Source organism: Numida meleagris, chromosome 4 (genome assembly GCF_002078875.1).
Source record: "Numida meleagris isolate 19003 breed g44 Domestic line chromosome 4, NumMel1.0, whole genome shotgun sequence".
Taxonomy (NCBI): domain Eukaryota; kingdom Metazoa; phylum Chordata; class Aves; order Galliformes; family Numididae; genus Numida; species Numida meleagris.
Window position 1 is genome coordinate 8,299,014 of NC_034412.1, and position 17,799 is coordinate 8,316,812.

The 17,799-nt window shown below is 60.7% G+C and overlaps 1 protein-coding gene across 6 annotated transcripts; it reads right to left on the reverse strand.

The window, feature by feature from the left end:
* On the reverse strand, positions 201 to 17,649 carry EIF4G1 (eukaryotic translation initiation factor 4 gamma 1). 6 transcript variants are annotated; one of them, XM_021395526.1, is made up of 33 exons: positions 17,631 to 17,649; positions 17,013 to 17,073; positions 15,963 to 16,071; positions 15,764 to 15,850; positions 13,770 to 13,943; positions 13,364 to 13,463; positions 11,529 to 11,641; positions 10,444 to 10,536; positions 10,299 to 10,365; positions 9,034 to 9,942; positions 7,981 to 8,069; positions 7,594 to 7,780; positions 7,134 to 7,267; positions 6,761 to 6,898; positions 6,371 to 6,544; positions 6,079 to 6,276; positions 5,685 to 5,831; positions 5,359 to 5,595; positions 5,179 to 5,283; positions 4,652 to 4,805; positions 4,460 to 4,560; positions 4,272 to 4,374; positions 4,054 to 4,156; positions 3,145 to 3,392; positions 2,937 to 3,052; positions 2,615 to 2,787; positions 2,358 to 2,483; positions 2,194 to 2,275; positions 1,940 to 2,038; positions 1,714 to 1,848; positions 1,553 to 1,634; positions 1,344 to 1,484; positions 1,042 to 1,223 (listed from the first exon to the last, which is right to left on the reverse strand). In XM_021395526.1, exons 3-33 carry the CDS (start codon positions 16,035 to 16,037, stop codon positions 1,042 to 1,044), a joined length of 4,872 nt encoding a protein of 1,623 aa, XP_021251201.1. In that variant the 5' UTR covers positions 16,038 to 16,071; positions 17,013 to 17,073; positions 17,631 to 17,649. The 6 variants fall into 6 exon arrangements, with proteins under 6 accessions (XP_021251205.1, XP_021251204.1, XP_021251203.1 ...); XM_021395530.1 differs by lacking the exon at positions 17,631 to 17,649 and having other exon boundaries at positions 201 to 1,223; positions 6,761 to 6,880; positions 17,013 to 17,345; XM_021395529.1 differs by lacking the exon at positions 17,631 to 17,649 and having other exon boundaries at positions 201 to 1,223; positions 4,054 to 4,144; positions 17,013 to 17,345.

Here is a 17,799-nt window from a genome sequence, read left to right on the forward strand (position 1 = left end):
CATGCCAGCCCAGGGGCAAGGGACAAGGGACAGGGGGCATAGGGCCAGGCGGCAACAGTGGCACACGGGGCATTATTTAGCAATGTTCTTTTATTTCCAGTTTTAAGGTGAAAAGATGCCTTTAAATCTTCAATTAAATACTCCATAAAGAAAAAAAAAAAAAAAGCAAAAAAAAATTATTTACAAATTCACGTGACCAGTTATTGAATCCTTGTTTTAATAATTACACGTGCGGCTCGTCACATCCGGTGCTCTATAAATACAGGGGACGCGGATGCGGGGCCGCCCCGTCACTTTGCCCAATTGTGGCCTTAAACGTTTGGGGTGGGGAGGATGGGGGCCCTAGGGGGAGGACGGGGACTCAGCCTGGCCCAGAAAGAAAGGGTCACACGTTTCCCCCCCCGCTCCCCCCCCCGCACCCTCCCCAGGTGTCATAGCAGGAGCTGGGGGGGAATGATTTATATTTAAAATAAAAAAACCATAGGGAGGACTCCAGGCAGTGATGGGGGAATAGAGAGAGGGACAGGGGAGGGGGAGAAATCACGCTCCTGTCCCCAACCCAAATTTAATAAGTTTATATATATATATCTCTCTATATTTCAGCAAGGAGGGGGGGGGAGGAGGAAGAGGAGGGGGGAGAGGAGGGGACACATCATCCCCATCTCATCCCCCCTCCCCATGACATAAGCCTGGGGGGCTCAGCCCCCGCTCCCGGTGACACAGGGTGCTGTGCTGGGAGTGGGGACAGAAGGGGCCTGGAGCAGACCCACAGCGACAGCCGCCTCCATCAGCATCCATTTATTATCATCGTGACAAACCAGTACAGGCCTGGCCAACAGAACCGGGGCAGGGGAGGAGGGAGAGGAGAAATAAAAAGAGAGGGGGGTGCTGCTGGGGGCACAGCAGGTCCCTTGGCCCCGGCATGAGCAAGTCCAGGGGGCCAAGGCTGGGAGGGGATGGAGTCGCACCCCAGGGTGTCCCATGCTCTCCCCCCTTCCTCCTCCTCCTCCTCCTCCTCCTCCTCCTCCTCCTCACAGCTGCTCAGTTGTTGTCTGACTCGTCCTCTGCTTCCCGGAGCCAGGTGAAAAATGCTGTCACTGATTTCAGGGCCACTCCTTTGCCCTGCTGCTCGGCCGGGTCCTTGCTGGACTCCCACTTGTAGAAGGCCTCCTCCTTGATGACGTCCTCATCATAGAGGGCATCGAAGAACATCCGCAGCAGGTCTGCGTGGGACAGAACAAAAACCCTGCTATTCCCCAGCCACCAGCCACCCTCTGATGGCAGAGACACACCTGCCACCCCCCTCCTCCCCACGTCATCCATCCCCTGAGCATGACACTCACTTGGAGGCTGGTCCAACTTCACCACCAAAGCCTGCAAGGCGTAGAGTGCCTGAAGCTCCTTCTGCTCATCCCGCATGTACTTCTGCAGCAGCTTGGCCCGGTTGCGGATGACCGAGGCATCCACACGGTACGGGTTCTCAACTGCAGGAGAGGAGGTGTGAGGGGGGCTGCAAGGGCACACCAGGCCCCCACCTCCCCCCAGTACTCACAGATGATGGCTGAATGGCACACGGATGTCATCAGGGCCCTGATAAATGTGTTGGATGAGACCTGCTGCTCACTTAGGTTGGCCTGAAGGAAGGAGAGAGGGGCTGTGAGATATGGACTGAGCCAGGAGGATGTCCTGCAGGCATTCTGCCCTCGCCCTCACCTCAATCCAGTCATATATTCTTTGGTTGTTCGAGTTCTCCTTTAGCAGTTTGTCCATTTGCTTGCACAGCTCCTCTGAGGTCAGCTCCTTGCCGCTTGGCGTGTCTGAGCTGTCCCCCATCGTGTACTCCAATTTCTGGGGGACGCAAAGAGACGAGCTGTTAGGTGCCATGCAGGGGAAGGCCACTCCCAGCAGCAGGGTCTGGGGGCCACAGTCCATCTCTCACCTGCTCTGTGACAAATTTGTTGACGTCCTGGTCCTCGGGCAGGAACTCCTTCCAGCTCAGTCCCCCATCCCGCCACAGCTTGCCTGCGGTTTTCTGGCTCTGTGAGAAAACCTCAAGTCAGCCCTCAGTGCCACTGCTCCCCATCCCGCAGCCAGCTGCCCCAGCTCCCAGACACTGCAAGGAGCACTGCCCACCATCATCCTCTCCATGCGCATAAGGGTTCAACCCCCTCCGTGTGCCAGCCATGCACTTACCATGCCCTTGCACAATAAGCCCAGCACCTCGACCAGCAGCGTGGTGGCCTTCCCAAGGGGCACCAGGGGCTTTGTTATCTCCCTGCAGGGCACAAGCAACATGGTTGTTACGTGTGCCCCCACCAGGATCCCACAGTGGCCCTGCAAATGGGCACAGCTCCCACCTGAACAGCTCCTCCATGGGGATGCCTTCCTCTTGCAGGATAGGTGTTATGAGCTCGGCAAGATACAGCCAGATGTGTGGGATATCGATCTCCATGTCTTCCGCAATCTCCAGGATCTCCCGCAGCCTGGATGACGGAGAGGGGAGGGCATTGGGATCCAGTAACCCCTGTGCCCCCAACAGGGAGGGACTTTGGGAGGGTTGAACTCAAAGCCAGGCCAAATACTGCTTTGGGGACAAGCTGCCTCGGTCCCTCACCCTTTATAGTACTGCTCCTTGGAGAGCGTGCCAGCCTTCAGCAGGTGGCACAGCAGGACTCCCATGTGCTCACGTGAGATCGTGCTCCTCTCCAGCGTGGACTCAATGCCATTCCGCACGAAGACGTAGAGCAAGGAGGGGCTGCCCAGCTCCTGAACACACTGCAGGGCCTCCTGTGGGGACAGAGGGGTCAGTGCTGCCCCCACAGCCAGCCCCTGCTCCCCACCCCTCATCCTGGCACTGCCAGCAACCTGTCCAACAGCAGTGCTGCCCGGGGAAGTGGAAGACATCCTGTGGGTGCCTGGCTACCTCTTCCTCTCACCTTCATGTCATTGATGTGCAGATACTCCTCTATGATCACCTTGGATTTCTTCTCCAGCTCCTCCTCTGACAGCATAGGTTTGGGTGATGCTGCAGGAGGTGCTGGCTCTTGTTTAACTGAGGAGAGCAAAAGGATCAGGTACTGCTTGGGACCAGCAGAGCTTCAGCCCACAGCCAGACTCCAAGGACACCTCTCCTCCCCAACTCACTCGTCTCTCGGCTCCGGTCCCGTTCCTCTGACATGCTAGCAGTCTTGCGCACAGCCTCAGGGCCACTCTGCTTCTCCCGTTCTCTGCTCCTGTCCTCGGTCTCTTTGCTGAAGCTCCTCTTGGTGACAGCAGACCTGTTCCTCTCTCCCCGATCGGGACGCTCCAGACGGTCGCTGCTCTTCTCCAAACGTGACTCCCGGTCCCCTCTGTCCCCAGCCTTTTCTGACCTGTCACGGCTGGAGCTGCTCCTGGGTGGGAGAAGGAAGGATAGTGTGAAGAAGCCTACTGCCACACTCCTCTGACCCCAGATTTAGCAGAGCTATGCAAGGCAACACTGTCCCACTCCAATTCCCGGCCATCTCAAGTCCCCCTCTACTACTTGAAAACCCTCATAGAAAAAGACTCCCTGTTCCAATGCAGGCCTATTGCCATCCTTTGCTCTGTCCCTCAGCAATGCTGAGGGCAGTCTGACTCCATCCTCCCCATACCTTCCCTGCTGCAGCAGGCTTTTCTTTCTCTTGACTGAACAAATCCAAGTCTCTGGGATCTTGCACTTCAGCTCCAACTACTCCCAGTGGTCTTTGTAAGACTCTCTCCAGCCCATCACTGGATGTCTACGCCCAGTAGTCTTAGGCTGCATCCAGTACCCAGATGTGATCCTCCAAGTGCCAAGCCACAGTAGGAAGCTCTGCCTTTCCAATTCTGGTGGCAACTAGGCTTGTGCAGTCTGGGATGAGGTCTGCCTTTCCCGCAAGAATGTGGTGACCCCATACCAAGCCCATGCCCACAGCCCCATCCTGCCACAGAGGATGATCCCAGCCCAGACATCAGATTCTGTTTACCCACATACCAACTGACCACTGCCCAATCTGCGGGATTTTCCCCAGCCCACCAGGGCAGCACACTCACCTCTGCACCACATGACGGGACTCCGGGCTCTCGGCAGGGGTGGACTGCTGGAGTGCTGAGAAGCGGTTCAAGGTGCTCGTGGCCGGTCGCCCTGAATCAGATGCTGGGCGTGAAAAGAGGGGAGCCTCAGAGTTGGGCATATCCCCAGTACAGGAACCGCTGGGAGAAAGGGTTCCCATTCCCACTCAATGGCACCGAGCTGGCCCCATCCTGCCTACCTGAATCTGCAGGCTTTGCGCCAGATCCTCCGCTACTGCCTTTGCCCCAGCTCAGCCGCCCGCCTGGCGCAAAGAGCTGGTTGTTGGAGTCAATCAATCCAGGCTGAAGGCGGAGAACAGAGTCAGCTCCAAGCCCCGCATCGAGACTGAGGGGCCAGGCAGCCCAACAATGCTCCCCCCAGCCTCACCTTGGTGATCTTCGTTAGCCGGCTGGTGTCAATAGGCCGGTTGCCCTTGCTGATGGGCACAGTGTTCCAGCCGTCATCCACAACCAGGCTGCTGCGTCCACCTGGGCACAAGGGGACAGAAGTCGGGCACAGCCCTACCTCAAGCAGCATCTCGAAGGAACAACCTGACGCCGGTGGCCCTAAGTCACTCACCACTGATGGAAGGCCCAGGAGGTCCTCTCCTTTTGTCTTTTGACATGAGCTGCTGCACTTTGATGTGTTCCCGATGCTCCTCCATCTCTGCCTCTTTGTGGATCTGGTCGATGGTTTTGGGGCCCTGATCTCCTCGCCGCGGCACCCAGCTATTCTGCAGAGGGCAGAGGAGCGGAGCAGGGGGCACTCAGCTGGAGTATGGAGGCAGAGACATTCCCCCTTCCTAACTGTCCAGTCCCCAAAGCCCACCCACCTCAGCCACCACAGCTCCCTGCATGCTGTGGCAGCTTTTGGCACAAAAGGGCTCCGTTTGGGGAGCTCCCTGCATTAAACAGCCGCCAGTTACTGTGTGCCCACTACTGCTGCCATGCTAACCAAGGGCTAGGAGCTAGCATGGTGTCTCTGGGGCTGGCCACATCTTACATACCCATGACTCCGCTCCCAAGGACACATGGACTGCTGGCACTCAAAGGATAGGCCAGCAGCTCCATGGAACAAAGCAGGGGACAGCAGGCCACAGGCCTTACCCGCCTGAGATCAATCACATCCTGCAGCATAAAACGTATTCGGGATGATGTCTTCTTCTCCTTGATGATTTTCTCCATCTGGTTGAAGTACTGGTCCATTCTAGGCTGTAGGGGCACAGACTCATGGTCACACTCCTTCTAAAGACAGGGCAGGGCAAGACGGGGCAGGGCAAGGCGTACCTTGGCCTTCTCAAAGTCCAAGTCCTTGCCAATGGTGGTAAGCAGGCGGCAAAGGCACTCAAGAGACTCCTCATCATGGTTTTTGAGCAGCTTCACCACGCAGTCATGCATGATGGCCTCTGTCAGCATCTTCAGTTTGAAGAGCTCTCCAATGAACTTGATGTTACCCAGGGACCGCCGGCGGGCCTTGTCTCGTGCCTCCTCCAGCTCATCCTTCATGCGTGCCTTCTCCTCGGGCTGCAAGGGTCGCACCAGGGCAGGTCAGAGCCCTGAGCCACCTGAGGACATGTTGCCAGCCCCCAGCTGCAGCTTCCACCCCAACTCACAGCACTGGCATCGTCCATTTCTTTCTGCCGCTTCTCAAAGATCTCGTCATCGTCCTTGTCTTTCTCAAACTCCTTCTGGCAACGGTTGAGCAGCAGCTTGCGGAAGTTCACAGTCACCGTGGGCTTGTCTGTCGTGGGCACTTTGAGCTGCAGGGAGAGGTACAGCCCAGCAGAGCGTGAGTTGTGCCTCCCCCCAGAAGCCCCAACCCCTGGTTACTGCTTAAAGCAGAGAAAAACCATCTTACCTCTTTGTGACGCTGTGCTACAATTCTGTGCTCACACCCCATTTTTCCTCACATTAGAAGTAAATTGCCCCCCCCATGCAGAGGAACTGGCACCCTGCAGATCTCACCAAAGGTCCCGAACAAACCCCAGCCCCCCAGCCCCTGCTCACCCCCATAAGGCAACGGCACATGTTAGCGTAGGCAACAGAGAAGTTTGGCTCCGAGATGGCTTTCTCGAAGACAAGGTCAATGACACCCTTGAGTCTCTCCTCCGTGTCGATGGACAACTCCATCACCTGCTTCATCAGTTGCTGGAACATCTGGGGTGTCAGCTTGTTGAGGATGCTGCGGACACGGCGAAGCAGTTCCTGTAAGGACAACGAGGTCAGCAAGAGTCAGGTACGTCTCCCTGCCCTCCCCAGTGGGAACCAGGTGCATCACCCGCCTGCCCCCGACGCCTACCTGCGTCTTGATGTTCTCAGGATCCTCCTCCTCAGAGGCACGCTTGCTGCTGGGTTTCCAGGCCTTCTCAGCCTTGTTCAGCTTCACATCCTCATTGAGGGACACAGTGGCAATGATTTTGCGAGGCTCCTTCCTCTGAGTTTGCTGCGAGCGGCGAGGACCCAACCCTGAGGGCTGACACAGGGAGAAAGGAACTCAGCTCTTTGCTCCAGCCCTTCTGGGGGACAGGCCAGATCAGCCATCTCCTGCAACATCCCCATCCGCCTGCTCAGATCCTCAGTTCCATCACTGACGTCAGTGGCCCAGACACAGTGGCTCAAAGGCTTGATCATCACAGAGAGGCAGAGGGGTTCAGCACGGCAAAAGAAGGAGGAGCAGGCAGATACTCACCAGGCCCCGATTGCCCATGACAGGTCGCCCAAGGTTGGCAAAGGAGGGGGTGAAGTCAGGGCTGCAGTTCATGCCGCTGAGGCGGATGGGGTCGAGCGGCCGCAATGGGGTCTTATTGGCCTGCGAAGGTACACAGGGCTGAGGATGCCCGGGGGGGCAGAGGAGGGATGGATCCATCCCCCAGCCTCAGCGCCGGGACAACGAACTAGAAAAATGGCCCCAGAGAGCTCCCCGTGCCTCTCCCCATGCTTTGCTCACATTGCAAGTGCTGCAGCAGGACCCAAAGCACAGCAGATGGGTCCCTGCCCAGCCCTGCCATGGCACAAAGCAGAGGTGCCCAACCCCCAACCCCAATTTCCAGGACCGCACCAACCTTGTCCAGCACCACGTCCGTGATCTGGGGTAGCCCCTCAGGTTTCTGCATGCTGGCAAAAATGAATTGGAAGCCCAGCAGGAACTCCCGGTCGTACCGCTTCTTCTCCTCAGGATTCAATGGCTTCCACTGCTCTGCAGTAGCAGAGAAGAAAGGGATTGTAATGCTGGGGAGCAGCAAGATGGAGCTGAGACATCCACAGAGCTGCCCTGGCCTGGCACACCACAAACACAACCCTGCTCGCTTAGAGAGCCTGATGCCACCGGCTTCCTGCTCAAGACACTGGCACCAGAGCTTCTGTCCCCAGCACAGTGCGAAGTTGAAGGACAAGACAGGAGGAGCACATGACGCTTAGGACAACTGGCCCACGCCACCCAGAGCCTCCCTATCTCTGGACCCAGAGGTGCTATTTCCCAGCAGAGGCCTCACAGGAGGCCTCACAGGTGCAGGCAGGGCTCACCTTCCTTGTAGCGGTACTTCTGGTCCCCAGCCTTGCCCTTCTCCGGGGCCAGCTTGTCCTCCTTCTCCTCCCACGTCTCCTCCGACTCCTCCTGGGGACGGGCGGGGGCTGCGTCCTCTGTTTCACGGGCAGGGGCGGAAGGGGGAGGCTTGTTTTCCACCTCTGAGGCACTGTCGCTGATCTGAGACTGCACCAGGGGAGGGATGGGGACAACAGTCACGCTGCGAGTCCAGTCCTGCCCCTCTGCCCCACAACAGGTGCCCTGCCCCCTCAGATCCTCATTACCATCACAGATTATCAGTGGCCCAGACACGATGGCACAAAGTAGAGTTCATCACAAGAGGGGATGATACACAGAGTGATCCTCAGGTGCTTTGGGACACTCACCTCTTTAAAGGCATCCAGCAAATCGCCTACTGCCTCCTTCTTGTTCAGCTCCTTCATCCTTCGCTTTTTCTTTGGCACCGACACAGCAACTAGCAGAAGAGGCAGAGATGTGAGGGCCAGGGACCCACATGCCCCAGTGCCAGCTCTGGCGTCACCAGTGAGGCCCCAGGAGCACTGAGCAACTTGAGGATAGGGTCCCATCACTTCCCCGCACAGGTTCCGTCCCCCCTGTCCCCACCAACCACGATACCTATGCACTGATTGCTAACACATATAGCACCATGCAGGGACCTTTCCCTGTCTGCATCCCTGTTCACCTTGTGCTATAATGCAGCACCACATTCACACCCTTCCCTAGCCTCAGGGCCCCCAACCATGCAGCACTCCTGCCCCCGTGCAGGGATGTGCACGAGGATATCCCATCTCCCTTCCAGAGACACCGCCATGCATACCTCTCCTCCCATATATATTGCCCCCAGGATGCATGATCCCCTCCCAGGCCGCCCTACGTACTACGCCATACAGACTTGCTCCCCAGAAACACACCTGCCCCACTCCTTCCTAAGGAAACCTGTACTTCTGCACAGGGTGCTCTATGAATATGCCCCATCTCCCCCACCCAACCCCAGGGTACACAATCCTCCTTTAGCCCTCCCATTTAATATCCACACATCTGCATGGGGTGCCTCAAAAAACAAGAATATGGAGCATCTTCCCCCACCACAACCCCAAGGCACCCCACTTTCCTCCCACAGATGCACACACCTCCTCCCCATGCCCCCAGAGTCTCAGGACAGCCTCAAATACAGCCCCAGTACATCCTCCTCACACCAGTGCTTAAGGCACCCCACACACATCCATGTCTTCTCCCACAGTGTCCCACAGCCCCGTGAGCCAGGACACTCCCACACATCTCCCCAGATCAAGCCATTCGCAGGTACCCCATACCCACATCATGTCTCAGGGCGACATGCCTTATCCCCTTGTTCTACACACTCCCCACATCTCTGTACCAAGCACCCCATCCGAATAACCCCTCCCAGCACCCCAAACCTTGCACAGTCGCCTCCAAGGTCTGCGATGGGGCAGGGGCTGGACTTGAGCTCCGTTCTTGGGCCTCAGGAGGGCCTTCGCTCTCTTCCTCCTCCTCTTCAGCTGGGGGGGAGGTGGGGGTGCCCGGCTGGGCTGGCTCCTCGGGCTCCGAGATGGGGCTGACATCTGACTCAGGCTGCTCCTCACTCGGCTCCACTTTGCTGGAGCCCTCCACCCCATTGGGCAAGGGCAGCTCTTCAGGCTGCACAATAGGGGAGTCCAGGGTGGGCGCTGGAGCGGGCACCGGGGCAGGCTCCGTTACGGGCACCGGCTGGCACACAGGTGCCTCGGGGAGCAGCTCGGGCACCTCCTCTAAGACCCCATTGGCCTCAGCAGCAGGCTCGGCGACGGGCTCAGGGCAGGGCTCTTCCTGGGGCGGTGGGGGGCTGGGAGAGGCAGGTTTGGCGGGCGCTTCGGGGACCGACGGGACAACGAGTGGCGGCGATGGCGCAGCTGGCACCGGGGGCACGGCTGGCATGAGGGGGGCGGCAGGCACCGATGGCACCTCGGGAGGGGCGGGCACCTGCAAGGTGGGCTCCAGGAGAGGAATGGCAACCTCCTCCTCCTCCGCCACCTCCTCCTCCACCACAGCCGCCGTGTCCATGTCAGGCGGGGGCACGAGGGGCAGCTCCCCTGCCCCTGGCACTGTAGTGATAGCGCTAAACGTCTGGTGCAGGTCGGGCGGCGCCTCGCCCAGCTCCACTTTAGTGTCCGCTTCCACAGGGGGCTCCATTGGCACCAGCGTCACGGTTGAGATCACCACGGGCTCCACCTCGGGAATGAGGGGAGGGGGAGGCGACGGGGATGCTGACTTGCTGGGCTCCAGGGAGATGGGCTTGCTCACCACCAGCGCGGGCTTCGGGCGGTCATCTGCAAGGAAGGAGGTGTTAGTCAGGGGGCTCTGACCCCTGCTGAGCCCTGATCCCCCTAAATCCCAGATCTCCATCAGCAGGAGGGGAAGGGACAGATGGGCCAACCCACATGAAGCGGACAAACGGGGAACAGGGATGATGGGGGTCCTCCAGTGCCCAGGGTACAGCCAGGCCAAGCAAAGACAGTCCCCATAAACTCTCCTGGAACCAACAGTGGAAACACTGGTCCCCAGATACACAGGGAACGTGTCCATCCCCACAAGCCCCAAGTGATCTGTGGGGCTGGCATGGGGCCTGGCACCAGTTGTGCCAGGGAGCTCTGTGGCACAGCCAGCCCCCAATGTGTGCACGTACCTGGCCGGACAATAACTGCTACATGAGGGGTTTCTCCATTGGCCTGGGGTTCCAAACCGCTTCCAGCCTAAGGGGACAAAGAGGGAGTTAAGCAGTACACTGTGCATCTCCCAGCACCCCAGATGGGAAAATGGGCGCCACCGACCTGGGGAGGGGTGGGGGTAGATGAGGTCCTTGCTCCAGACATGATTTCTTCAGTGATGTCTTTGCCACCTTGGTTGGGGTCTCGTATCCGGATCTGTCCGTGGGCCAGAGCAGAGAGAGGGGGACTGTCAGTGGGGTGGGGAACACAGTACTCAAGGGCTACCCACCTCCCCTGGGCCCAACATCCCCAGAACACCTCTTATCCAGGCAGAGAGACAAGAGGTTCATTCCATGCTCTGCTTGACCTGGCAACACACAGCTCAGGGACTGGCCAGTGGCACATCCCCTCCCTACAGGGTACAGAGCCTCACAGAGAGGGTGCTATCCCACTGCCTGGCTGGAAGGAATGATGCAGGGCAGGGTGCGTCTCAGATGCCACCACACAACTGGAGCCAGCAGGGTGCTCCCAGCCATTCCAGGGCGTCACTATACTCAGACCAGTGCTTGCCTCCAGGGCTTGGTGGATCACAGGCAGTACAACATCGGTACAGTGGCTGTGGGCACCCCCACATTCCTACAGTCAGCATGGGCGCAGCATGAGCTGCAGCGCACCCCGGTGGGATGTGTGGGTCCAGTACAGAGAGGAGGCACGGTTCTTGCTCGCTTCTCTGCAAACACAACCAGCTGCCAGGTACCAGCAAGAGCACAGCCTAAGCAGCACCAATGCTTCTCCATCAGCACTCCTGGAGAAACCCCCAGCCCAGCAGCACCCCCTGTCCCCCAGCTTGCGGTGCAGTGCGGGGCCAGCAGCTGCTCGGCTCTCCGCTATAAATAGGCCCCACACAAGGCCTCTGAGCGCTGGCATCTCCGGGAGCAGACAGCAGTTGGCAGCCGCGGCACACCCGCCCCCCTGGAGCCATGACTCAGCACAACGCTGCCCGCTGGGACGGCCAAGGTCGTCGGCACCCACCGAGCCCCCCGACCCAGGTGCACAGCCCCATACCACCCTCAGGTAGTGTGCTGCACACCGAGCACAGCAGGCAGCCAGGAAAGAGCCGGCACAGGCAGCGTGCCCTATGCTAGGCATGGCACCATCCCCGTCTCCAGCACGCATCTCCCCCACGCCAGAGGTGCACGGCTCCTTACCGTCTTGCGCTCTCGTTTTGGGGGGATCGGTGGCTGCTGGCTCACAATGACCTGGGCAGTGGGGACCCCCGCCGGGAACTGCTGCACCCCCTGGGCCGGGTAATAAGCACCCGCTATAGGAGAGGAGAGAGCGTGAGAGGCAGCAGGTGTCCAGTGTGCATCCACCGAGTCCAGTCCTCCCACTCCCACAAATGCAGGGGGACTGCCAGGAGCCAGGGGAGCCCACGCCGCACTCCAGAGAACCCCAGTCGCATCTGGCCCGCATCACCCCAACCCACCCGACAGGCCTGACCGAATTCCTTCCCTGTGACACGCGGCGTCCCTGCGCCGCCCCCACACCCAGCCGTGCCCACCGGCTCCAGGACACCGCCAGTCCCTCCGGGACGCTGAGCCATGCTTGGGTGCAGGAGCCCCGGCTCCATGGGTGCAGCCTTCCTGCCAGCTCCCTTATCTCCCCGGGGCCAGCAGCAGCCTAAGGGCGGCTCCACGCAGCCCCATCCACACCCTCCATTCATTCACACCCTTGGGCTCCCTGCTCAGACCCCTGTGAGCTGAGCGCATAGCACTGAGCGATGCTGAGGGCTGGAGGCAGCACCAGGCCCCGATCCAGCCCCCAAAAAGGTGTTGCGCTCCTCCCAAGCCATCCACGAGATGAGCATCTTAGGGAGGACTAGCATCAAGGCTGAATCGTGCCCCGGGCAGGGAGTGACTCCAACACCAGCACAGGGAGGGACACGGGCAGCTGCACCCTAGCCTCCTCCCAGCTCTAGCATTTCCTAGCCACACTGAGCACAGAACTTGCTCAGCGACACACTGACAGCCACCTTGTCCCCATTCTGGGGACCCATGCAAGACACAGAGCCAGCCTGGCTGCCCAGGGAAGCAGCACATGGTTGAGGCCAAACACTGAAGAAGCAATGAAGCCACAAAAGAGGATGCCAGCGCTGGGCTGGGGGAGCACCAGAAGGGCCTCAGACCCCACTGGCAGCTAGGTGGATGGGGAAGGAGGAGACCCTAAGGCTGCAGGCCAGGGGACAAAAACACCCAGCAATGCAGGGCTCCAGGTGCTATGGAGCAGTAAGGCGCTGGGCTGAGCGCTGGGACCAGGCCCAGCTGGCCACTGCCTGGGGCCACCTCCTCCCTCCAAGGGGCTGATGGGACAAAAGGGAGGGAGGACAAACACGTACCTGGCTCAGGAGAAGCCCCTCTCCGCCCCGGTTTGCTTTGCTGCCATACCGGGACGGGACGGAGGCCTCGGCTCACATTTCTGTGTCTGCCAGGCCTCCCGGGACGGATCAAGCCTAAATATAGTCACAGCCCGGGTGGCCGCATACAAGCGGGGGGAAGAAGGGGGGGCTGCTTATACCACCACTCCCCAGCTCCGGGAGAGGGCAGGCGCGGAGCAGCCGCTGCCCAGACCCTGCTTACTCAGGACATGCAGCTGGCTTAGGGAGGAGAGGCACCACCAAACAACTGCTCACTGCCGGCACCGCGAACTGAGGGGGAGAGGGGATAAAGTCTGCCCTGTCCTTCTGCCTGGGCAGTTAAACATTAATCTGTCTCGATTTGGAAAAGGAGGAGGTGGGTGGACAGATGGGACACAATGCAAGGCCTTCAGGGCTGCACTGGGAGACACAGAGCACCCCCAGAATACCAAAACAGTATGTAATGGTGTAAGCAGTCACAGAAGGCACCTCACCAAACCCAGAGACAGGGATTTGTGCTCAGCCCATGAATTTTTGGGGTTGCAGGGAGCCCAGAGTCAGGGGAACAAAAGGGACAAAGTGTTGTGGACGAAAGAGCAACAGCGAGCAGAGTAATCCCCCAGTCTGTACCGTAAGTCCCGAACTCTGTGGGGCTGGCTCCAGGGTAAAAACTAGGGGCACCGGGCTGGACCGGGTACTGCTGTGTCGGGACAACGTACGTGGAACGACCCTGAAACGGGGGAGAAGAAAGTTGGTTATATCCCCAGCAGGGCACAGGCACATCCCAAACATGTGCGCACCCCAAACCTGTGTGCCATTAGGGCAGGGCACAGGACACAAGCCAAGCATCACGTATCCACGGTCTGCACACAGAACCCCATGGGTGCTGCCCCTCTGCAGAGCCAGACAACACCCTGATGGAGTCAGGGACAGCTCAGAGAACCAAGGTAACCCCCTCCACCCCCAGAACAAACTTGGGCTCCAACCCTGGGCCCACCCCAGCCCCCTCCCGCAGAGCCCGGGGCACAGCCCTCACCTGTCCGGGAATGTAATAGGCTCCTTGGGAAGGTGTGTAGGATATCTGAGAGGGTATCATCATCACCTGGGAAGCAGCTGGATACACATGGGCAGGAGGGCCAGGCCGGGCCGTCGTGTTGCTCTGCACGCGGGACGCGCTGGCGGGAGGCTGGGCCCTGTTCTGGTAGAAATGCTTTGGGAGAGACAGGGATGCAGTGAGGCCAGAGTACCAGTACCCCCCTGCCACAGTGCCGATGCAACCAAGCCAGGCCCCCTCCCTACCCCAGAATTTGGGGGGCGGCAAGTTTACAGCATCCATCACCCCAAAACTCATCCTAGGCACAGAGAACACCCCCGGGTGGAGATTTAAAGAGAGAAGCCCCCCCACTGGGATGCAGTTCCCCTACCCCCACTTCCAGGCACCCCACATTGGCCCCACGCACCTGCGGGGGGGCCACCTGGCTCCATCCGACCCAGCTCATGCCCAGCACAGCCCACTCCCAGCCCAACAGGGCCGGCAGCGCCAGCGCCCGGAGCCGGCCACGGCTGCACGCAGCTCAGGGGCAGGTCCCAGCGTGCCTTGCAACGGGGCCGGCACTCGCACTGAATGCTGGGACCTGTAGTCCCACTGTGCCATGCCACGCTGTGCCGGACAGCCGGGACACGGAGCCGGCAGCTCCCTCCAGCCCCTGCCTCCCTGCCCACTGCTTTGCCAGGTGGCAGCACCCCAGGGTTGGGGAACAGAGGCAGCAGGCAAGGAGGTGGTCGCACACCCGGTGCGCAGGGCAAGGCTGGAGCAAGGAGAAAGCGTTACCTGGAGAGACCTGAATCCTCCCTGATAGCAAGTGCACGCATACAGAGGGAGATGGGAAAGAGAGAGACAGGAGTTACCGCTGCCGCGCTGGGATGGATGTGGGTATGGGTGGCAGGAGGGGGACAGGAGGGGTAGTGCAAGCTTGGGGTTGTGGGATGGAGGAGCGGCAGCCGAGCTCCCAGCATGATGCCCACATCCCAAATCCACCCATGCTGGGGGACGCGGGGAGCTGCCTGCCCCTCTGGAGGTCCCTACGGAGCCAGGGGGACCTGGCACATCGAGGACATTGCTAGGTTTGTCCCCAGCTGTCCCACTGAGCTGACGGGAGCACAGAGCCTTTGCTCACACTCCCAGGGACCATGTAAGGCAGGAGGGACAGCCACTGTGTCACAGGCAGGATGCAGGGGGACACATCCAGCTTGCAGGGCACCGAGGCCGTGTCACCTCCTGGGGCTGCAGCCTCCCACAGCCTAAGGGAAATGATGGGTGCACTGCAGAAAGTCACTATCACTCCCAGGGCACTGTGTTAGCCAGGGACAGGCCAGCAGCACGGCACAGCTGCTGCCTCAGAAGACTCCACCCCAGAGAGAGAAGGAGAAAGATGAGGAGGAGGGCACAGGCAGAAGCAGCAGCCTGGGCCAGGGCTAGCACAGGCAGAGCCACATGCACCAGACTTCATGCAAGAGCAGCCAAGGAACTTGGGGACACTGCAGCGAAACCCCTCCAGCTGATCCCTCTGAGCAGGTGTCCCTCTTTCCTCTGGCCTGCTCCCCCCCAGGGCTTGGTGCAGCTCCCCACGTGCTCCCCAAGTGTTTCTGTGGAGTCCCAGTGCTGGGGCTGCCTCGGGTGCTCAGCATGCAGGGTAGGGACTGGTTAGTACCTGCTGGTGAATAGCACGAGGCCCTGCTGGAAACTGAGAGAGGAGAGAGCAAGGTTTGGAAAGGGGAGGAAGGAGAGAAGAGTTGTCACTTGGTGGGTGCCCCGGAGAAGCTATCTGCCCTCACCCCAGAGCTGGGGAGAAGGAACATCACGATGGAGATTTGGGGTAGGCGCACACCAGCCCCATAGGGCAGGATCAGGCTCCTCGCGCCCCCAGCACTGCTGTGGCCAACCAGCAAGAGCATGGGCTGCTCAGTCAGGAGGCTGCAGCCCCTGACCAGCTCCCCTGAAACCTCTTCTTCCCTTAGCAAACCCCTTACCTGTCGCGGCTGAGAAGGCGTATTCATTTGTGAGGTCGGTGTCGGGTTAAAAATCACAGGTGCCGTCTGACCAGGTGGGAACGCTGACTGCATGGAGGGAACCAGTGGGCACCACAGCCTCTAGCGGCCTCGTCCCAAATCAGAGAGGCAGAGTTGGGTACCTCCCACCCCAAAAGCCATCGGAGGGGCTTTTTGTTACCTGTGGAAGTCCAGGAGAAGGGGCAGGGTGCGGGGCTGTCGGGGCTCCTCCTGTGGGCTGTGGAGCTTTGTTCATTTCATGTGGTTGTGCATAAGGATCCCCTTGCTATCTGCAGGCACAGGCACAAGCTGGATGGCATCGTATTCACAGTGCTGCAGCCTCTAGTATTCTCCTGCCCTAAAATGGGGCAATGCAGCCCCTCTGAGGAGCTTTGGGAGCTCGGGTGGAGTTGGACAGAGGCTGACGCCGGGGTGCCCTGGCTCCACCCCGGCTGACCTACTAAGTGCTTCCCCTGGCCGGCCAAACCTGTTCCTGCCGGTGGTGCCGGGAGCCCAGCTCATGCCGCAAACGCCTACCGGGGAAGGCAGGGAGCAGCTCCCACGTCCCCCCCCCCAGCCACCACGCCACTGCTGCTCCCGCCTTTGGGGAGGCAGCTGGGTCCCAGGAGGAACTTGGCACCTGGTGCCATGCTCCCTGCCCCAGCACAAAGGGCACCCAGGCAGGAGAGAGGAGGTGCCCCCTGAGTTGCACCCCAAGAGGGGTCCCCGTGTCCCACAGCACCATTAGAGCGGGGAAGGGGGGGGGGGGGGCCACTCACTGCCAGCCAGGCCGCCCCATGAGCAGTGCCTGTAACCTGACGCCTGGCTGCGTCAGCACTCGTGGCCCTGCCGGCACCCCAGCCCCTTTGCCGGCCCCCCAGCCCCATAGTGAGCCAGGCACAGGCTATCCCCCTCACTTTCCTGTCACCCCCCAGGTGTGGGGGTAGCAACCTTTGGAGGGACACCCAACAATGAGTACAGCCATCAGCCCTGATACCATCTGGGTGCTTGGATGGGGCCCGTACCCATACTCACTCAGGGCACTGACAGCCCCCGTTAACAGGGGGGCAAAAGGATTTAAGGCACAGCAGGGACAGGAGCTCCTGGGGACAGCCACGCCACCAGGCCCATAAAGCCGCACTGGGCTCCCCGTCACCGCCACATGCCTGGCCCCAGAGGGAGGGACACCACAACCCGGCCACCCAGTGCCTGCACAGCACCCCATACTCACCCCCCCGCGGGAAAAACCTGGGCCGACTGAGCGGGCCTGCAGAGACCTTTCATCCGACTGACTGAGACAGCGGGAGGGGAGAGAGGGGAGGAGAGACACAGTCAGCCCGAGGCCCTGCGAGAGGCCGCCGGGAGCATGAGGCCGCGTCAGGCCACGGGGCCTGCTGCTAGGCCCCCAAACACACTCAGGCCCAGCGCTGCCCCGCTGCCACCCCCTAGCGCGGGGCTGAGGGGAGGGGGCTACTCGGTGCCCCACAGTCACGGGCCCAGGCCGCACTGCAGGCGGCAGAGGCCCAGCCCTATAGGCCCGAAGCGCCGCCCGAAGGGATTTGGGGCCCGCACCCCACAGGGGCGGCAGAAGCCCCGCAAAGCCCCTCCTGCTGCTGCCTACCGGGCCCGGCCACTTCCACCCGGTCCACCCCGCGTCCGTGCGGCCGCCCGCGTCCCGCCGTGCCCTCCTCCCCCGCCGCGGGGCGATGACGGGGCCGTTCCCCCAGGCCGGGTCGGGCCGTCGCGGCGTCTGCCGGGCCCCAGCACCGCCGCCTGACGCGGCCCCGGACCGGCCCGACCGGCTGCGGGCGGGGGGGCAGAGCAACAGTGCGGGGCGGCGGTGACTCACCCCGGGGCGGGGGGAAGGCCAGAGGGGCCGGCACCATCTTGGCGGCCCCGGGAGGAGGAAGGAGCGGAGCGGGGCACGGCGCAGGGCCCAGGGCGGCACCCGGCGCTCCGCTCCCCCCCGCGGCGGCGCGGCCTCTGCCAAGGACACGTGTCACTGCCGCCCGCCGCCA

Coding starts and splice junctions, on each gene's coding strand:
- EIF4G1 (XM_021395528.1), bottom strand. CDS start 16,037: ATGAACAAAGCTCCACAGCCCACAGGAGGAGCCCCGACAGCCCCGCAC. Junction 10,366..10,443: donor CTACCCCCACCCCTCCCCAG/GTCGGTGGCGCC, acceptor TTGTCCCCTTAG/GCTGGAAGCGGTTTGGAACC. Junction 1,635..1,713: donor GAATATATGACTGGATTGAG/GTGAGGGCGAGG, acceptor TCCTTCCTTCAG/GCCAACCTAAGTGAGCAGCA.